Source organism: Leuresthes tenuis, unplaced genomic scaffold (assembly GCF_036924035.1).
Source record: "Leuresthes tenuis unplaced genomic scaffold, fLeuTen1.0.hap1 SCAF_23, whole genome shotgun sequence".
NCBI lineage: Eukaryota > Metazoa > Chordata > Actinopteri > Atheriniformes > Atherinopsidae > Leuresthes > Leuresthes tenuis.
This window is the reverse complement of record NW_027325377.1, coordinates 4,148,133-4,162,667: the sequence shown is the minus strand read 5'-3', so window position 1 is coordinate 4,162,667 and position 14,535 is coordinate 4,148,133. Positions and strand designations below refer to the sequence as shown.

Here is a 14,535-nt window from a genome sequence, read left to right as displayed (position 1 = left end):
ACATTCAGTGTAAGTAAGAGTCAAAACGTTATAAGGTTATTACCTGTCTCCTAGAACGCAATCGCCCTTCACTCAAAACCTGTCGATCAACACAAACATATTGTATCTGCTGTTTTCTGATCCCAATGAAGCACCGTAAAGCCAGAAGCAGCAGCTGCACAAACGCAAAGTCGTCCATTATTATTGTTGTTGTTGCTGCTTCTTCTTCTTCTTCTCCGTGTTGTTGTTGCTTCAATGTTTGCGCCAAGGTGTCTGCAAATACAACGACGTAACTGACGTATACAGTGACGCAATGACGTGGCGCCCCTTAGCACCCCGAGCTATGGAAGAGCAAACTGGTTCTCAGCTGGTTCGCAAGTTGAACGAGTTGTGAACCAGCACTGGAACTGATTTGATGGAAAAGGGATATGTGTATACCAAAGTATTCTAGAGTCAAATGTGAGGCCATCTGTCCCACAGCTAAAGCTGGGCTGAAACTGGCTCATCAACAGGACAAAGATCCCAAACACAGCAGCAGATCTACAGCAGAATGTGTGAAAAAGAAAAGAATCAAGGTGTTGCAATGGTCCAGTCAGAGTCCAGAGCTCAGCCTGACTGAAATGCTGTGGTGGGACCTTAAGAGAGCTGTGCAGAAACCAATGCTGCAAACCTCAATGAGCTGAAGCAGCGCTGGAGAGAAGAGTGCAAACTTTAGAATAAAGGTGTCACTCATGTGTCCTTCATGTCTCCTGTGAAAGCGTTGATAGAACAAACAGAAACACGAATATGAATGAGCTCTGCTCTGTTCATTCAGATGGCAGAAGTTCATTCTCAAAACTTCTGCCACTTTAAATGATGTTGGAATGTCCATTTTCCCGATAGTGAGATACAGAAATAGCCACCCACCCTGAACCTTCAGTACATTGTTATCATACAGCTGCAGCTGCCTTCTATTGCATGTCTTTTCAGCCTGTGACTGGAGGCTCTTTGCCATTTAGGCTATTGACACTTCTTGACCAAGCTCTCCAAAATAAAGATTTTCTTAAAACTAAGTTCTCTTTTCTTTCCTCTTGTTAATCTTCTCACAACTGCTCAGGTTTATCCAGATTCTTTTTGAAGGGGTCTGAATCAGAGGATGGGAATAGCTGTACTCAGCCAGCTCAAGTCTCGCTACTTCAGGTGCATTTCATTTAAACAAATGCATTTCCTGTGAGGCTTTGAGAGCCTGTAGTCTCTATTTCTGTTAGATTTGCTCATTCTAAACTAATGTCGGACACCTTCGGAAACAGGCACATATTCATTTCTAAATTGATTCAGTTTATTCTGTATTGCCTGCCTGACTTTAACAACTCAGACTCAGAGAATAAAGGATGCATGTAGGAACTTTTTGTATGGGACTTTTAGCAAGCACAAACTGATCAAACAGAGTTTTAAGATTAAAATACTCATAGTGGTCCCTGATTTTCCTGGACCATCAGAACCACAGTTTCCAACCCATACATTCATCCTAATTTTGATTACACTCTCAAAAAATGCCTGATGGACGATGGGTTTTGTTTTGTACATAGAAAGTTTGGTTATGTAAGCTTTCATTTTTTATGTTTTCGGTGATAATGTTGTCAGGAAATGGGCTTAGGAGCATTTCAAATACCCATAGCTCACATGCTGATCTGCTACAGATGAAATATCTCTGCTTCCATCTTGTGGTTGAAACATGAAACTCCACACAAAAGTCACAAAAAATTGGAGAGCTTCTATTAATGAAGCCTGATTTGAGTATGAGAACAAAGCATTTCATCACAACAATTTAAAGATCTCTTTTTATAGATTAAAGTTTATTTTTCAATCGTTACAAAATCCTTTTAAAATGTTTGAAAAAGCACACAGACACAGAGATTTGAACAAACTTTACACACCATTTTACACATAACCACTAAGATTCATTACATTGACCTGCTGGTTTTATATCATTTTACCAACAAACTGAAAACACTGCAGTCAGGCTTTAAGAGCTGAATGTCAAACTGTAGATCCCTGAAGAAAAGTTCTTCTAAATGACAAATTGGTGCCATTTAAAAAAAAAAAAGAAAGGATTTCATCAGAATGATGTCACTGCTTGGTGAAATAAAAACATGCTGTTTATTTTTCACCCGCAGAGTTGGTGCCTTCTGCTTGTCTTTGAATAATAACTCCTCTTTGCAGCATTTGTGACTTCTTCAGTGGACCTTTTCTGAAAGTTTGAGACTTCCTTTGTTGAATTTACATTTTTAGAAGTTCCATCTGCAGGCAGCATATGTACCGATGTCTTTATTATAGGTGGGTGATGAGAGGTTAGGTCAGAGAGGGTTTAGGCTCATATTTCACTCTGTTGAAGTCATCGACTGTAGCTTCTACAGGAGGCGTCTTCCAGTATTCTTCCAGACCCAAAGCCAGACATAGAACAATGGAAGTTATCTGCAACACACAAACAAACTGCATGAGGGAAGGTTTTACTCACATGCATCAGTGTGCTGGCGTACAGCAGTATTTTTTAGTTTTGGGTTGGGGCTGCACAGAGGTGTGGTGGTTAGCTCCAGGTTCAACTCCCAGCTGGTTCTTTCTCTGTGGGGTTTGCATGTTCTCCCTGTGTATGCTTGGGTTCTCTCTGCATACTCTGGCTTCCTCCCACCGTCCAAAAACATGCATCTTAGGTTAAATGGTGTCTCTAAATTGTCCCTATGAGTGAGTGTGTCTCATTTGTCTTTGTGTGACCCTGTGATGGACTGGCAACCTGTCCAGGATGTACCCCGCCTCCCGCCCAATGACCACTGGGATAGGCTCCAGCCCCCCCCCCGACCCGACAGTTGGATTAAGCTGGTATAGAAAATTGATGGATTTTTGGGAAGCATTGAGAACTTAGTTTGGTTCCATCACAACAACAAATTTTGAATATTTCAAACTAATTCATTGATCCAGAAGACTTGCTGACCTTGATCTCTTCCTGAAAACAAAGCAATTCTGCAGATCTTTGTTTCCATCTAGAATCTGTCAAATAAAGGTTCAAACTAAATGAATTAGTAAACCAAATATTAAACCAAAGATTTAACTTTTGACTGCATTTGAACTTTTTCTGGAAAGGGAGATTCTCGAAAGTATAATCAATATCTAGAATACTCCAATACTCACAAAACTTCTCGATACTTGAAACCTAATCTTTCAATCATGTCAAGAGGCAGATTAAAATGACAGTTTTACAGTTCCGAGTAATCTTGAATAGCAGTTCGTCTGAGCTCCTATTGAAAAATGCCAAACTTCTGAAAACTTACCAGGAAACATGCAGACTGATCTGGAATCTTCTTTATGAACTTGTAGTTTGATAAACATACCTTCAATCATTCCAGTTGTTGTTTCCAGAAAAGCGTGGATAGTATAGAATATCGAGAGACTGATCGGTAACAGTAACCAGATCTAAAGCATTTCAAACTCTGCAAGAAATATATGAATTTTTTATCTGTTTGTCTTTGTGAAGACGGGACATAAAGCTAACTGAGCCAGAACAGAAAAGCTACCAACACCACTGACCATGAAGGAATTCAATACTCAAGCCAACATCCTCACTTTCAGAAACACAAACCATCTTTCAAAACTGATCTCAAACCGAAATGGGAACATTTCCCAAAACTATTGGAGTCAGAACTTGTTTAAATAAATAATTGTTACTACTTTCTGTCATTTTTCTTTTTCGCTCTGTTAAAATCAACAGAGTCAGCAGTATCATCAGTTATAATCCATTCCACAAGTTGACGTTGTGTATTATTAATCTAAGATTTCAATCTTTAAAGTTCACAGTGAGGATGTGACATTTAAAAAGGAATAAACAGTGAACGTTACTTTACCGCAATGGTGGCGAACGCTGAAATGATCCCAATTCTGAGCTTGATTGGGAAACTCAGATGTCTCTTCAGGATGGGCCCACAGGGCTGCAACACACAGAGGTTAAAGGTCAACATTCAGCATGAATAAAAACATGCTTTTCCTTCCTTTGGTTAATAATGTAAATATAACTTCCTTTCCTCCATTAATGAACCGCCAAGAGTTTGAATGAAATGTACTTTATTGTCCTCATTCCTAAATCTTCCTTGTGCCAAACTAAAGCTGCAAGACAGTACAAATGGAAACAGGAAATGTCATATAAGACTCAGATAGAACACAAGCATTAAGATCAAAATTGCAGCTGCCCTAAAAACACTTAAAAAGGTCAGAGGTCAGCTAAAAATGATGAAGACCAGACGAGGACACGAAGACATGCAGCCTGAAAGCTCATAATCCATTTGTTCAGGACAAAATGTGGTGTTTTAGAACAGAGACATCTTTAAAATGGCTTAATTGGCTCAGGACATACAGGACGTGGAAATAGAAGGAAAATATGAAAGTCTTGGTAAAAGGACAGTGATAAGTACTGAAAAATGCCCAAAAAGTCAGCAAAACAGGGAAGGAAAATAGTTAAACAGCATTAATAAAACTACTAATGAAATAACACATGGGGGAAAGTTAGCAGGGGTGATAATAAAAGGGAGTGGGAATGCATTAACAAAGGGAGGCAGATGAAGAGAGATGATTCATTTACCTTGGAGAATACCCATGATTCATCTGAGGTATTTTGGGGCGGAGACAGAGGATCACTGCTGACCATCAAACAGGATCCCTCTGAGCTGGGGTAATCAGGCCGAGAGATGACAAACAAAAAGAACTGAAACTGGAGCTTCCTCTCTATTTTACTGAGGGTTTTACTATTTCTACTGTTATTCGTGGAAAAACTTCTTCTGATATGTATTTATATCCTTGCAAACTAAACCAAATGTGCAAATTTCCTCCAGAGATTCCTCCGGTCCTCACATGTTTTAAGATGAGGTGAATCCAACCTCAGATGAACAGCAACACAGAACATATTACACTGTGTCATTAGTTATTATCGTTGAACAACGGCACCATATTGAGGTTGTTTTTACCTCATTTTAACACCTGGAAGGGACCAGTTTTTTTTCATTTTGTCTCAATGCACAAACCTTAGAATTCAAAGAGTGTCTACTTTCCCGTTCACAGCTTTGAAAATTAAAAGAAAAACACTTGAAAGTGAAGACTCTTCATAGACTTTTCTTCATAAAAATCGGCTTTAGTAGCTTTAAACGTCCTTCACGATAAATCAGGAACTTTTCCTGAAATCTGGAAAGTTTTCTTAAACCCTTTCAAAAAGATCTTTCCCAGGTTGACTTTTCAGTTTCATAAAGTTATCCTGAGAATCTCTGAGGCGAATGCAAGCACATGAGCAAACTCAAAAGTTCATGCAGCCATAATGACGATCTCAGGGTTTTGACCAGCAGTAGAATCCACAAACAGTTCCACAAATCCGGATATTCTCAGCAAAAAGCTGAAACTCTTCTTGAAAACTACCAACCTTTGAATCCTTTTAACTTGCCTTTTAACCTGATTTGTTGCATCATCCAAAACTGAAATACTTCACTGCCTCAAGCTTTCATAGGAATTTGGAGATATATGTTGACTGTCTTACCTCAGCTCCCGGTCAGAGGTGGAAGGTGTGCAGAAACAGGAGCCTGGAAACTTATTCTTCCAGTCTTTAAAAGTTGTCAAGCCACAGCAGGAGTCCTCAGAAACATGCAAACATTATAAATGATGTTTACCTCAGCACATTAACAAACCCCACCTGCCACAAAACGAAGGTTCCTCAGCTGATAGAGCTGCATGCTTAATGGCAACAATGTTTGACTAACTAGTTCATTACATTTGATCTATTTTGCCCCTTTAATTCTTCTTCTTCGTATGTCTTACCGAGGCCTGGAGTTTCTCCAGCTCACTCTGGATGTAACGCTCGGCTCTGTAGAGAGGAGTCACATTGAGAAACAACTCGTCCACAGCACTGTCCATCTGCAGAACAGAGTTCAAGCCTTAATGCTGTTTTGTTCCATATAACCTGCTCATCTCCCAAACAAAATGTTTGCATGTTATATACAAGACCAAGTATTACAAAATGCTAAAAACATGGTTTCCAGACAGAGATGGTAAAAAATCTCAGGATATATTTTACTTCCGAAAAGAAACACAGCCTATGCAAGTACAAAGATTTCCCAGGTTGGTAATACTACATTATACCATTATCTACTATCATATCTGCCATTATTATCTTCTCAAAGATCATAACTTAGTCTTAATCTGACACAGGAGTGTATCAGTAAGAAGCACTTTGGATCTGAATTTCTTTCTAATCAACAGTTAGTACCGTTTGTAGACCTGAACTCAAACTCAAATGTAAATCAAAAACAAAACCTTCTCATTGCTGCAGTTCTGTGGAATTTGGCCCAGAAATGGGATGAATGTTGAGAAACTGGGCTTTCAAATGAACCCCAACTCATATAACTTGTGGGCCAGTTACCATCTCATAATAAAACACATGAAATATTCTTATTTCTTCTAAATCCTCACAGGACTATTACTTTTTGTGCACAACACATTCTGGTTAAAAGGAATAGCATAAAATGGCCTGGTTTGACAGTTAATGTTTACAGAATCTACATCTGTCCTGACAGTCGGACACACGTAGATTCTGCACCATATTGTGCTGCTTTGCTCTAAAAGTCCATTTGAACAAAGGAAGTAAAGAAGTGTTTAAATAAGAATGAGAGCTCTCTGCATTCACAGAAGTTAAGCACACACAGCAGCTCTTTATTCTGCTCTTAGAGGTGTAAAAAAAACCTGAGAGCAAGACACACCCTTGCCGTCAAACACTCAGCGAGTTTCCATGTCACTGGACAAAAAAGGATTGTGCTAGTCTGACTAAAACTGGACTTTTAAAATGCATGTGAGTCCAACTGAAATCATATGAAATCAAACTTCTCCAACTCCTGACACTGTGGTCGGGGACTGAATCACTCCTGCATGCACCCTTGTATCTTTAAAGTGTGCTGAATTCTGAACAAAGTCGCTCTCATTCACATATTTTTCTGATTCTTTTGTCAGACGGCTTAACCTTCAGAAACTGGGATTAAAAATCAGCACATCGGGATGTCAACTTGCATTTCCAGACTCTGTTCTAATAAAATCTTTATGTATGAATGTCTTCAATTGTTAACTCTATTTTTGCTCCAATGCATGCGTGCCAGGACAAGGATGGGGGTCAAATGAAACATTTGCAGGATTCACACAGACATTTGCTTTTAGGACAGTGGTGTTACATCCAGCAGCTGCAGGGAGCGCCAAAGAGCAAATAATAAAGTGTTAAAGTGTTACTTTAACACTGTTCTCAGCCATTCAAAGCTTAGAACCACAACAATGAAGTTCAAGTGCAGCAAAACAAAATCACATCACAACATAAACTGACAATTGGTTGGTTATTTAATGGTGCTTGAAACAAATAGTTCCATGAATCTTAGCAATATCTGGAGAAGGTGTCCTAAGACAAAGTCACCATCCCCCTCAACTCACTTCAGTGTTTACCTTGAACAGCTGATGAGAGAAGGCAGAGCTCTGTTCCACATTTCCTCCCAACCTTGAGGCAATCTATAAGGCTGAGCAGAGGCCACATGCATTGCACTGTAATGTGCAGAAAATTGAGCAATTTTGGGGGGGGCTCCATCTCACACCGCTGCAACCCATAAAGCATTGCTACATAAACAACAATGGCAGACTTTAAGTAAATGTTTTTTCTTTGATACAACAAAAATGTAACCCTGAGAAATCCTGAGTCTATATAACAAAAGCCATACAAGTCATATCAGTCAAGGTTCTGGTTCTTAAATGTGGGATATTAAGAGCTGCAATACACACTGCAGCCTCGAGGGGGCAGTGAGAGAAACAGACATAAAGTTACCTGAGCTTGAACTTGAACCAGAGGTGAGGCAACAACTGTCAGAGCCACGAACTCCACGAAAATTAGAGTAGAAAACTGGAGAAGAGAAGAAGGTTCTGTATCACTATGTCATCCAGGGTCATCCTTGTGAATCAGAGGAACAAATGTGTGTGTGTGTGTTCATTACTCTCACCACCAAGAGCAGAGGTTTATAGTCCAAAGACGCAGCACACATGCCCAGAACAGACAGAACCACTGTGATTGGACCAAACACCTGCAGCACCAGTAACCCATCACTGGTGGACAACTGGTCGAACAACTGGAGCGCAAAAAAGACTCATGAACTTGAACAGAAGCATATCAGTAACATGAGCTTTATCATTGCTGTTCGCAGCTCTTGTGTAATCAAAAGTTTTCTTTATTGAAAGTTTTGTCATGAGGTAGGAAAAATCTGGTCAGTATGATTGTTGAAACTCATCAGTTTACCAGCCTGCTGTTCATCTTTGTTTCAGAAAAAGACTGTTTTAACCTGATTTACAACAGATCAGTGTTTGTCTCTGTGTGGCCCTGTCCAGGGTGAACCCCGCCTCTCACCCCATGACCACTGGGATAGGCTCCAGCCCCCCCCCCCCCGCAACCCGACCGACGGATTAAGAGGGTATAGAAAACGGATGGATGGACAATAGATCAATGTAATTTCCCTTTAAGACCTCCAACTGCAGGTCACCTGATATTGTCTTTATCTACTTTGGACACAGGAATCATTCCTCGTGTGAATTCGGACAGGATCAGTGATACATTTACGTCTTTCAGAGGTAAAAATGGGAAGGGCTCCACCAGTCTTTAAAAGACTGAACAAGCAAATAATACAACACACATATAATACATAATATTTCCGAGCAAACAATGTTATCACCTACCGTCCATCGCACTGTTAAAATGTTGTAAAATGACGTCTTTGAACTTCCTTTGGGCTTTCGCTGTCGTACAGGTGAATTTGAACCAGCAGTGATTTAGGCTGGCTCAGTAGCACAGTCTGTAATATTATTGCATTGTTTATTTCCTCAAATAGAGGTAGGCTGGGGGAGGAGGTTATTAGGTATTTCTCTGCAAAAAAATTGCATACTTGTTGTTTGTTATAGACATTTTCAATGGAACACTGATGGCCTCCAACTCCATCACAGGCGCTTCCACTGGAAAGCAGGAAATCAAAGACACTTGCAACAAATGGCCACTGTGCACTGAGTTGAGGTTCTGAGGGCTGGGTCTGGGAGTAATTGGGTCATTTGGGATTGGGAACCCACATCCAGTCTCCATGCACACTTCAACATCAAATCTGTCGAGTCCTCAGAACAAGCAGTCAGTAGAGCAGTTGTATGGTGGATAGCGAGGCCTTGGAGGACAGTACGGCCACAGGGAGCCCATCTTAAAACGGCAGCCATCGCACCAGCTCAGTCGAAGGCAAAGGGCTCCCCAGGAGGAGCAAAAGAAGTTGGGTGACCAGAGCCAGCAGGCCAACAACAGACTTCCTTTGCTGCACACAGCCGGTGACAGACCAGGCGAGAGATCCTCACAGTGACATGTCCAGCTTTGCTGCTTGATGTCAGTTCTTTACACTGCTGTTTTAACTGAGCATTAAATATCATTCAGTAAAAGCACCCTGCAGTAATCCAGCATCCGGGACGATATGGTGATGAAGTAATGCTAACGGAACGGTTAACTTCACATCTGGAGCGTACATGAAGGATTTGGAACAAGATGTGCTGTCGTATTTTTCAGGGAAGACATTGCTTATTTCAGCAAGACTAATCTTACCATGCACACGTAACAACAGTATGACTTCATACTGGGTGCTAAACTGACCTGCCTGCCTTCCACACCTGTCACCTACCTCCGCAACTGGTACATTGCCATCAATAGAGGAAAATCCAACACCGATCATCACCAAACCAGACACCTGTGGAATGATATAGAAGGAAAGTTTAGAAGAGGGATCAAACTGCTGCAACTGAGAGTTTGTTGGGTTTTTCAGAGGGGGGGGGGGGGGGGCTTTAATGGCAGCAGCAGCATTCCTCTGGAACTGCTCTTCATCCCCAGAGAGACTCTGATCAGACTCCCATCAGCTGGGAACAGTGACAGCTCTTGTTCACAGACGTCATCTGTTTCGTAATCTAAGTTTTCTCAGGCAGCCCTTTTGCACAAACACGCGTCACTTCCTTCATGCCTAAGTTTCCAGACTGCGTTAGCTATATTTACTATTTCTTAAACTTTTCCTTGCAGTTTGACCTTTTTATCTCGTCAGTTTTAGTAACTGTTACACTGTATGAGCAACAACAGAAAAGGACCAAAACAAAAACAGCTCCAAAGATATGAATCTGTGGCAAAATAATATAAAACAATCTTGCATGCAATCACAATTACCACTGGGACGAGCAACATGAACACAAAGTGACAGACAGTCATGGAAAAACAAGACAGTACACCCACTTTCACTACTTAAGTTTTATATTTCAGAACATAATTAAAAAGTTTTAGCTTTTAAAATGAGGTAAATATAACCTCAGATGAACATCAACACATGACACATTGTGTCATTGTTGAGCAAAAATAAGCCAAAACACAGAAGCAGTGTGTGAAAAACTAAGTGAACCCTCACTGCTTCCACAGTAAGAAGCAGCCAGGAGCTGCTGATCAATGCTCTGATTAATTGATCATCAGTCAGTGTGAGCAGCTCTATAAAAGCAGGAGTTCTGTCAGTTTTCAGGTGTGTTTTAACACGATGCCAAGGAGGAAAGACACCAGCAATGATCTTAGAGAAGCAGCTGCTGCTGCCCATCAGTCTGGGAAGAGTTATAAGGCCATTTCCAAACTATCTGGAGTCCATCATTCTACAGAGAGAAAGATTATTCACAAGTGGAAAACATTCAGGGAAGGGTTGCAGCAGAAAGCCTCTTCTCTGTAAAAGGCAGCAAGAATTTACCAGTTTAAGACCTGGTACGAACCAGGTGTTTTATTTAACCACACAACTGGGGGTGAGCTTTACTTTTGACATGAATGTCTAAACCGACCATAGCATGATGAGAGACAACAACAAAGTGAGATAAACCATCAACAGCTGGATGGAAAAATGACCTCAAAGGAAAAAAAGACCAGAAAATTACAAATAAACCACAAAGGAAATGACTATAAGCTAACGACAATATGAAAGCCTGGTTTTCTGAAACAGCCATAGAGTCAAAAAGGGGGGGTGAGCATGCAGTGAAACAGGCATAAAGAAGGAAATAAAAGCAACAAAAAATGTAAAGTGGGAAAAGAAATGAAAATCAAAGAAAGAAAAGAGTTAATCTGCTCTCTTTAAAGTGCTCCTTGAAACCCAAATCCTGGTAGAAATACAGAGGTGAAATTCTCCTGTGATTTACAGTTGGCTTAAAGTGAAGTATGCAACATAATCTGTAATCAGCAGATAAGCAGCAAAACAGGAAGTAGGAAAAACATTGTTCAGTCACAAATGTTAGATGAGGACATGAGCAGAACCAAAAGCATGTTGAAATTCTGCAAAACATTCTATAAGATAAACAAAACCCAACAGATGAGTTTCTTTTAACATTTCATACAGATTTATCTTTATATAGTACGTTTGTGAATGGAAAACAAAGAAGATGGCGAAATGAAACAAGGACAAGAAAGAAGTTAGCGACAAAAAGATGAAGCCAAAATTTGAGAGAGAAGATCAAGAAACAGAAGACAGGAAGAAGATTACAGGAGGAGGAAATACACAAAGATTAAACACTATTCACACACTCAAACAAATACTTTCAGATCAGTAATTAAATTAATCATTTTTGGGGGTTTCACAGAAAATTTTTAAAGAAGTTTGAAACCTTTTTTTCTGCCAAACACCATCAGTCAGCTTCAGTTCTACAACAGGAAGGACAAACACTATTCAGCCCAAAAGTATTCACTTAATTGATGATTCTCTGATATGTATCATATGTTGGGCTGAGATGTGGTCAAGGCCCATGAATGGCATCCCAGAGGTGACCACTCCCTTCAGGATTAAGATATTTATCACAACGTGAAAGGATCAACCAGAGCAAGTTAGCACTAACCAACAGAATAACCCCTTAAAAAAACATTTAATATTAAGGATAGGTATCTCGTCCTGATAAGATGATCTTTCTAGATTTCGCATTTCTATTTACAAGGGGTGAGACGATTTAATACAGAACCATTCTGGTTTGACTTAATGAGAGTTGATTCCAAGCAGTCTGACATCATTTCAACAATAAGTGTGTCACCGGTTACACACCTTCTGAAAGATGTATTCTCAAAAACCAAGAAAAAAATCATTTCTGATTTGCTTCATTCTTTCCTTTGATAAACATGTCAAATTTAGAGTGAAATACAGTCTTTTGCTAATGCTAATTCTAACCGATGCTGTGGTTAGAAAATGTCCTCCTTATCCGCCTCTTTATCTGTGTTCTTGTTGTGCTCGTTGTAGTCGTATACAGGGATTCATCGCCATGGTGATCTGTCATTCCATTGCTTTACTTGATTGATGTTTGACAAACTTTTTCAAATGAGAAATTCAAATGCTGTCAGCGATGGTTATTGGTTATTGATGGTAATACGGATGTATTTGTTTTTACCTCGCATGCAAAAACTGTGGGTGTTTACACTGCTTACACCATGAGATCTGAAGGACAGCTGATACAATGTTTAAATGATGTGCACATGCAGCACCTGCACAGTGACAGTGCAGACCCATTCCTAATCTTTTCTTGGTGTCTTGCTCAGAACCCGAGTCAACCAGACTTTAATGGTAGAATCCTCTCTTGATCATTTTCTGGCACATTTCCTTCAGTCCAGGAGTCCATGTACCAATGTGATTACATCCCTAATATTAAAATGGGGTTCTGATTCATATCAGCTTATCTTCACACCACCACCTCAAATGCATCAAGAAGAAGGGACCCTAAAATTGTTCCCTGAGGAACTCCACAGGCTATTTTAGTGTTTCTAAAAATGATAATTTCATAAGTAAATGATCACCCAAACTAAAACCTATTTTCTAAGATGAAGATAAGTCTGTTGAAATAATACCAAACTGATATAATCAGCTACTTTTACTTTAATAAAATGCACCACGCATGAAACCATTAATGTTGTTCATTCTGAAGATAGACAATGCTCTACACCTTTAAATAGAAGACACAAATAAAACTGTTCATTGATATTTCACACATTTGTTGAACACTGGTAATGAATAATCATCCTTTTAATAATGCACCTGATCAAAGTAATCTCTTTTATGATGCAACATAAGGTTGAGCATTTCATCTATGTCAGTGCAACATGTTTTTAAATGTGTGACGTTCTCATTGAGCTTTGTTTGGAAAATATTCAAAGTTTATATCATTATCAAGTTGGAAAACACATGAAGATTACTTTTACTTGAACATACAAAAGTTCATGTGAATAAACGCCAAAAAGCCGTCACACAGAAAGATCATAAAGCCCGCTGTAATAAAATAATGTGCCTGATACAGAGTAAAAGGCCAAAAGTATTGCTCAATTGTTTTCTACTTTTTAAATGAGCTGATCAATCTCACATCACAGATGAAGATCCCACCCCCACCCCCCATTATCATCGAGCTGTTAGCATTTAGCTTACCATTAGCAGCACAGTGACACAGATGGCAAGTCCTCGCAAGTAACTCCTGCAGCGAGCCATGACCGCCGCCTCAGAGAGCCGAGCTGAAACAGAGCAAAGACCAGCCAGAGCCAACTGTGTGCATGTGAGTGTGTGTGATGGATGTTATTTGGAGCTCAGGAGTGCTTGGCTGCAGGACCAAGAACATGACCAAGTTTGGAGAGGAGAGGAGAGGAGAGGAGAGGAGAGGAGAGGAGAGGAGAGGAGAGGAGAGGAGAGGAGAGGAGAGGAGAGGAGAGGAGAGGAGAGGAGAGGAGAGGAGAGGAGAGGAGAGGAGAGGAGAGGAGAGGAGAGGAGAGGAGAGGAGAGGAGAGGAGAGGAGAGGAGAGGAGAGGAGAGGAGAGGAGAGGAGAGGAGAGGAGAGACTTCCTATTTTTCATCCTATTAAGAGGAAGAAAAACAGGAAGGGAGGCGGAAGGACGGAAGGGTTAAAAAAGAAAGTGAAAGTTAAAGATAAGAGGCAGATAAACAAGGAGTAAGTGTGAGGGTGGGGCAGGAGGAAATATGATTTCTTACACAGATTTCTTTTAACACACCACAAACACAGCGGCAAAATGCTTTTAAGAACAAGTTGCAGCAGCCTGATATGAGTGTTGGCAACCGCAGAGTCAGACGTCTCTCTCTATGACGACTTCCTGCTGTGATCTCTGCTGATAAGATGCTCAAACCACCTCAGATGACTGCCTCTAGTGGGTCTGAGCAGCTCACCTGTTCACCACGGGGAAAGGATATTATTACAGAAATCCAGCTGTGACCTGACAGGACCTGAGAGATGCATCTGGACCTTCAGCTGATCCATCTACTGTTGGCCCAAGCCTCATCAGAAATGGTCTCCATGGAAGGGTGGCTGTCAAGAAGCCGTTCTTAAGGAAGGGAAACAGGGAGAAAAGGCTGAGCTATGCCAAATGACACAAGAAGTGGACTGAAAATCAGTGGCAACAGGTCTTATGGAGGGATGAATCCTCCCCAGAGCCCGGACCTCAACATTATTGAAGCAGTGTGG

The 14,535-nt window shown here is 40.5% G+C and overlaps 1 protein-coding gene across 2 annotated transcripts; it reads right to left on the bottom strand.

Annotated features, from left to right (window-relative positions):
* Positions 1-1,841: 1,841 nt before the first annotated feature.
* LOC140283152 (uncharacterized) lies at positions 1,842-13,731 on the bottom strand. Of its 2 annotated transcripts, none has more exons than XM_072377836.1 (9): positions 13,494-13,723; positions 9,711-9,776; positions 8,013-8,138; positions 7,841-7,915; positions 5,806-5,901; positions 5,528-5,622; positions 4,586-4,670; positions 3,855-3,938; positions 1,842-2,433 (listed from the first exon to the last, which is right to left on the bottom strand). In XM_072377836.1, the coding sequence occupies exons 1-9, from the start codon at positions 13,551-13,553 to the stop codon at positions 2,311-2,313; spliced, it is 810 nt and encodes a 269-aa protein (XP_072233937.1). In that variant the 5' UTR covers positions 13,554-13,723; the 3' UTR covers positions 1,842-2,310. The 2 variants fall into 2 exon arrangements, with proteins under 2 accessions (XP_072233937.1, XP_072233938.1); XM_072377837.1 differs by having other exon boundaries at positions 2,345-2,433; positions 3,850-3,938; positions 13,494-13,731.
* Between the last annotated feature and the right edge of the window lie 804 nt (positions 13,732-14,535).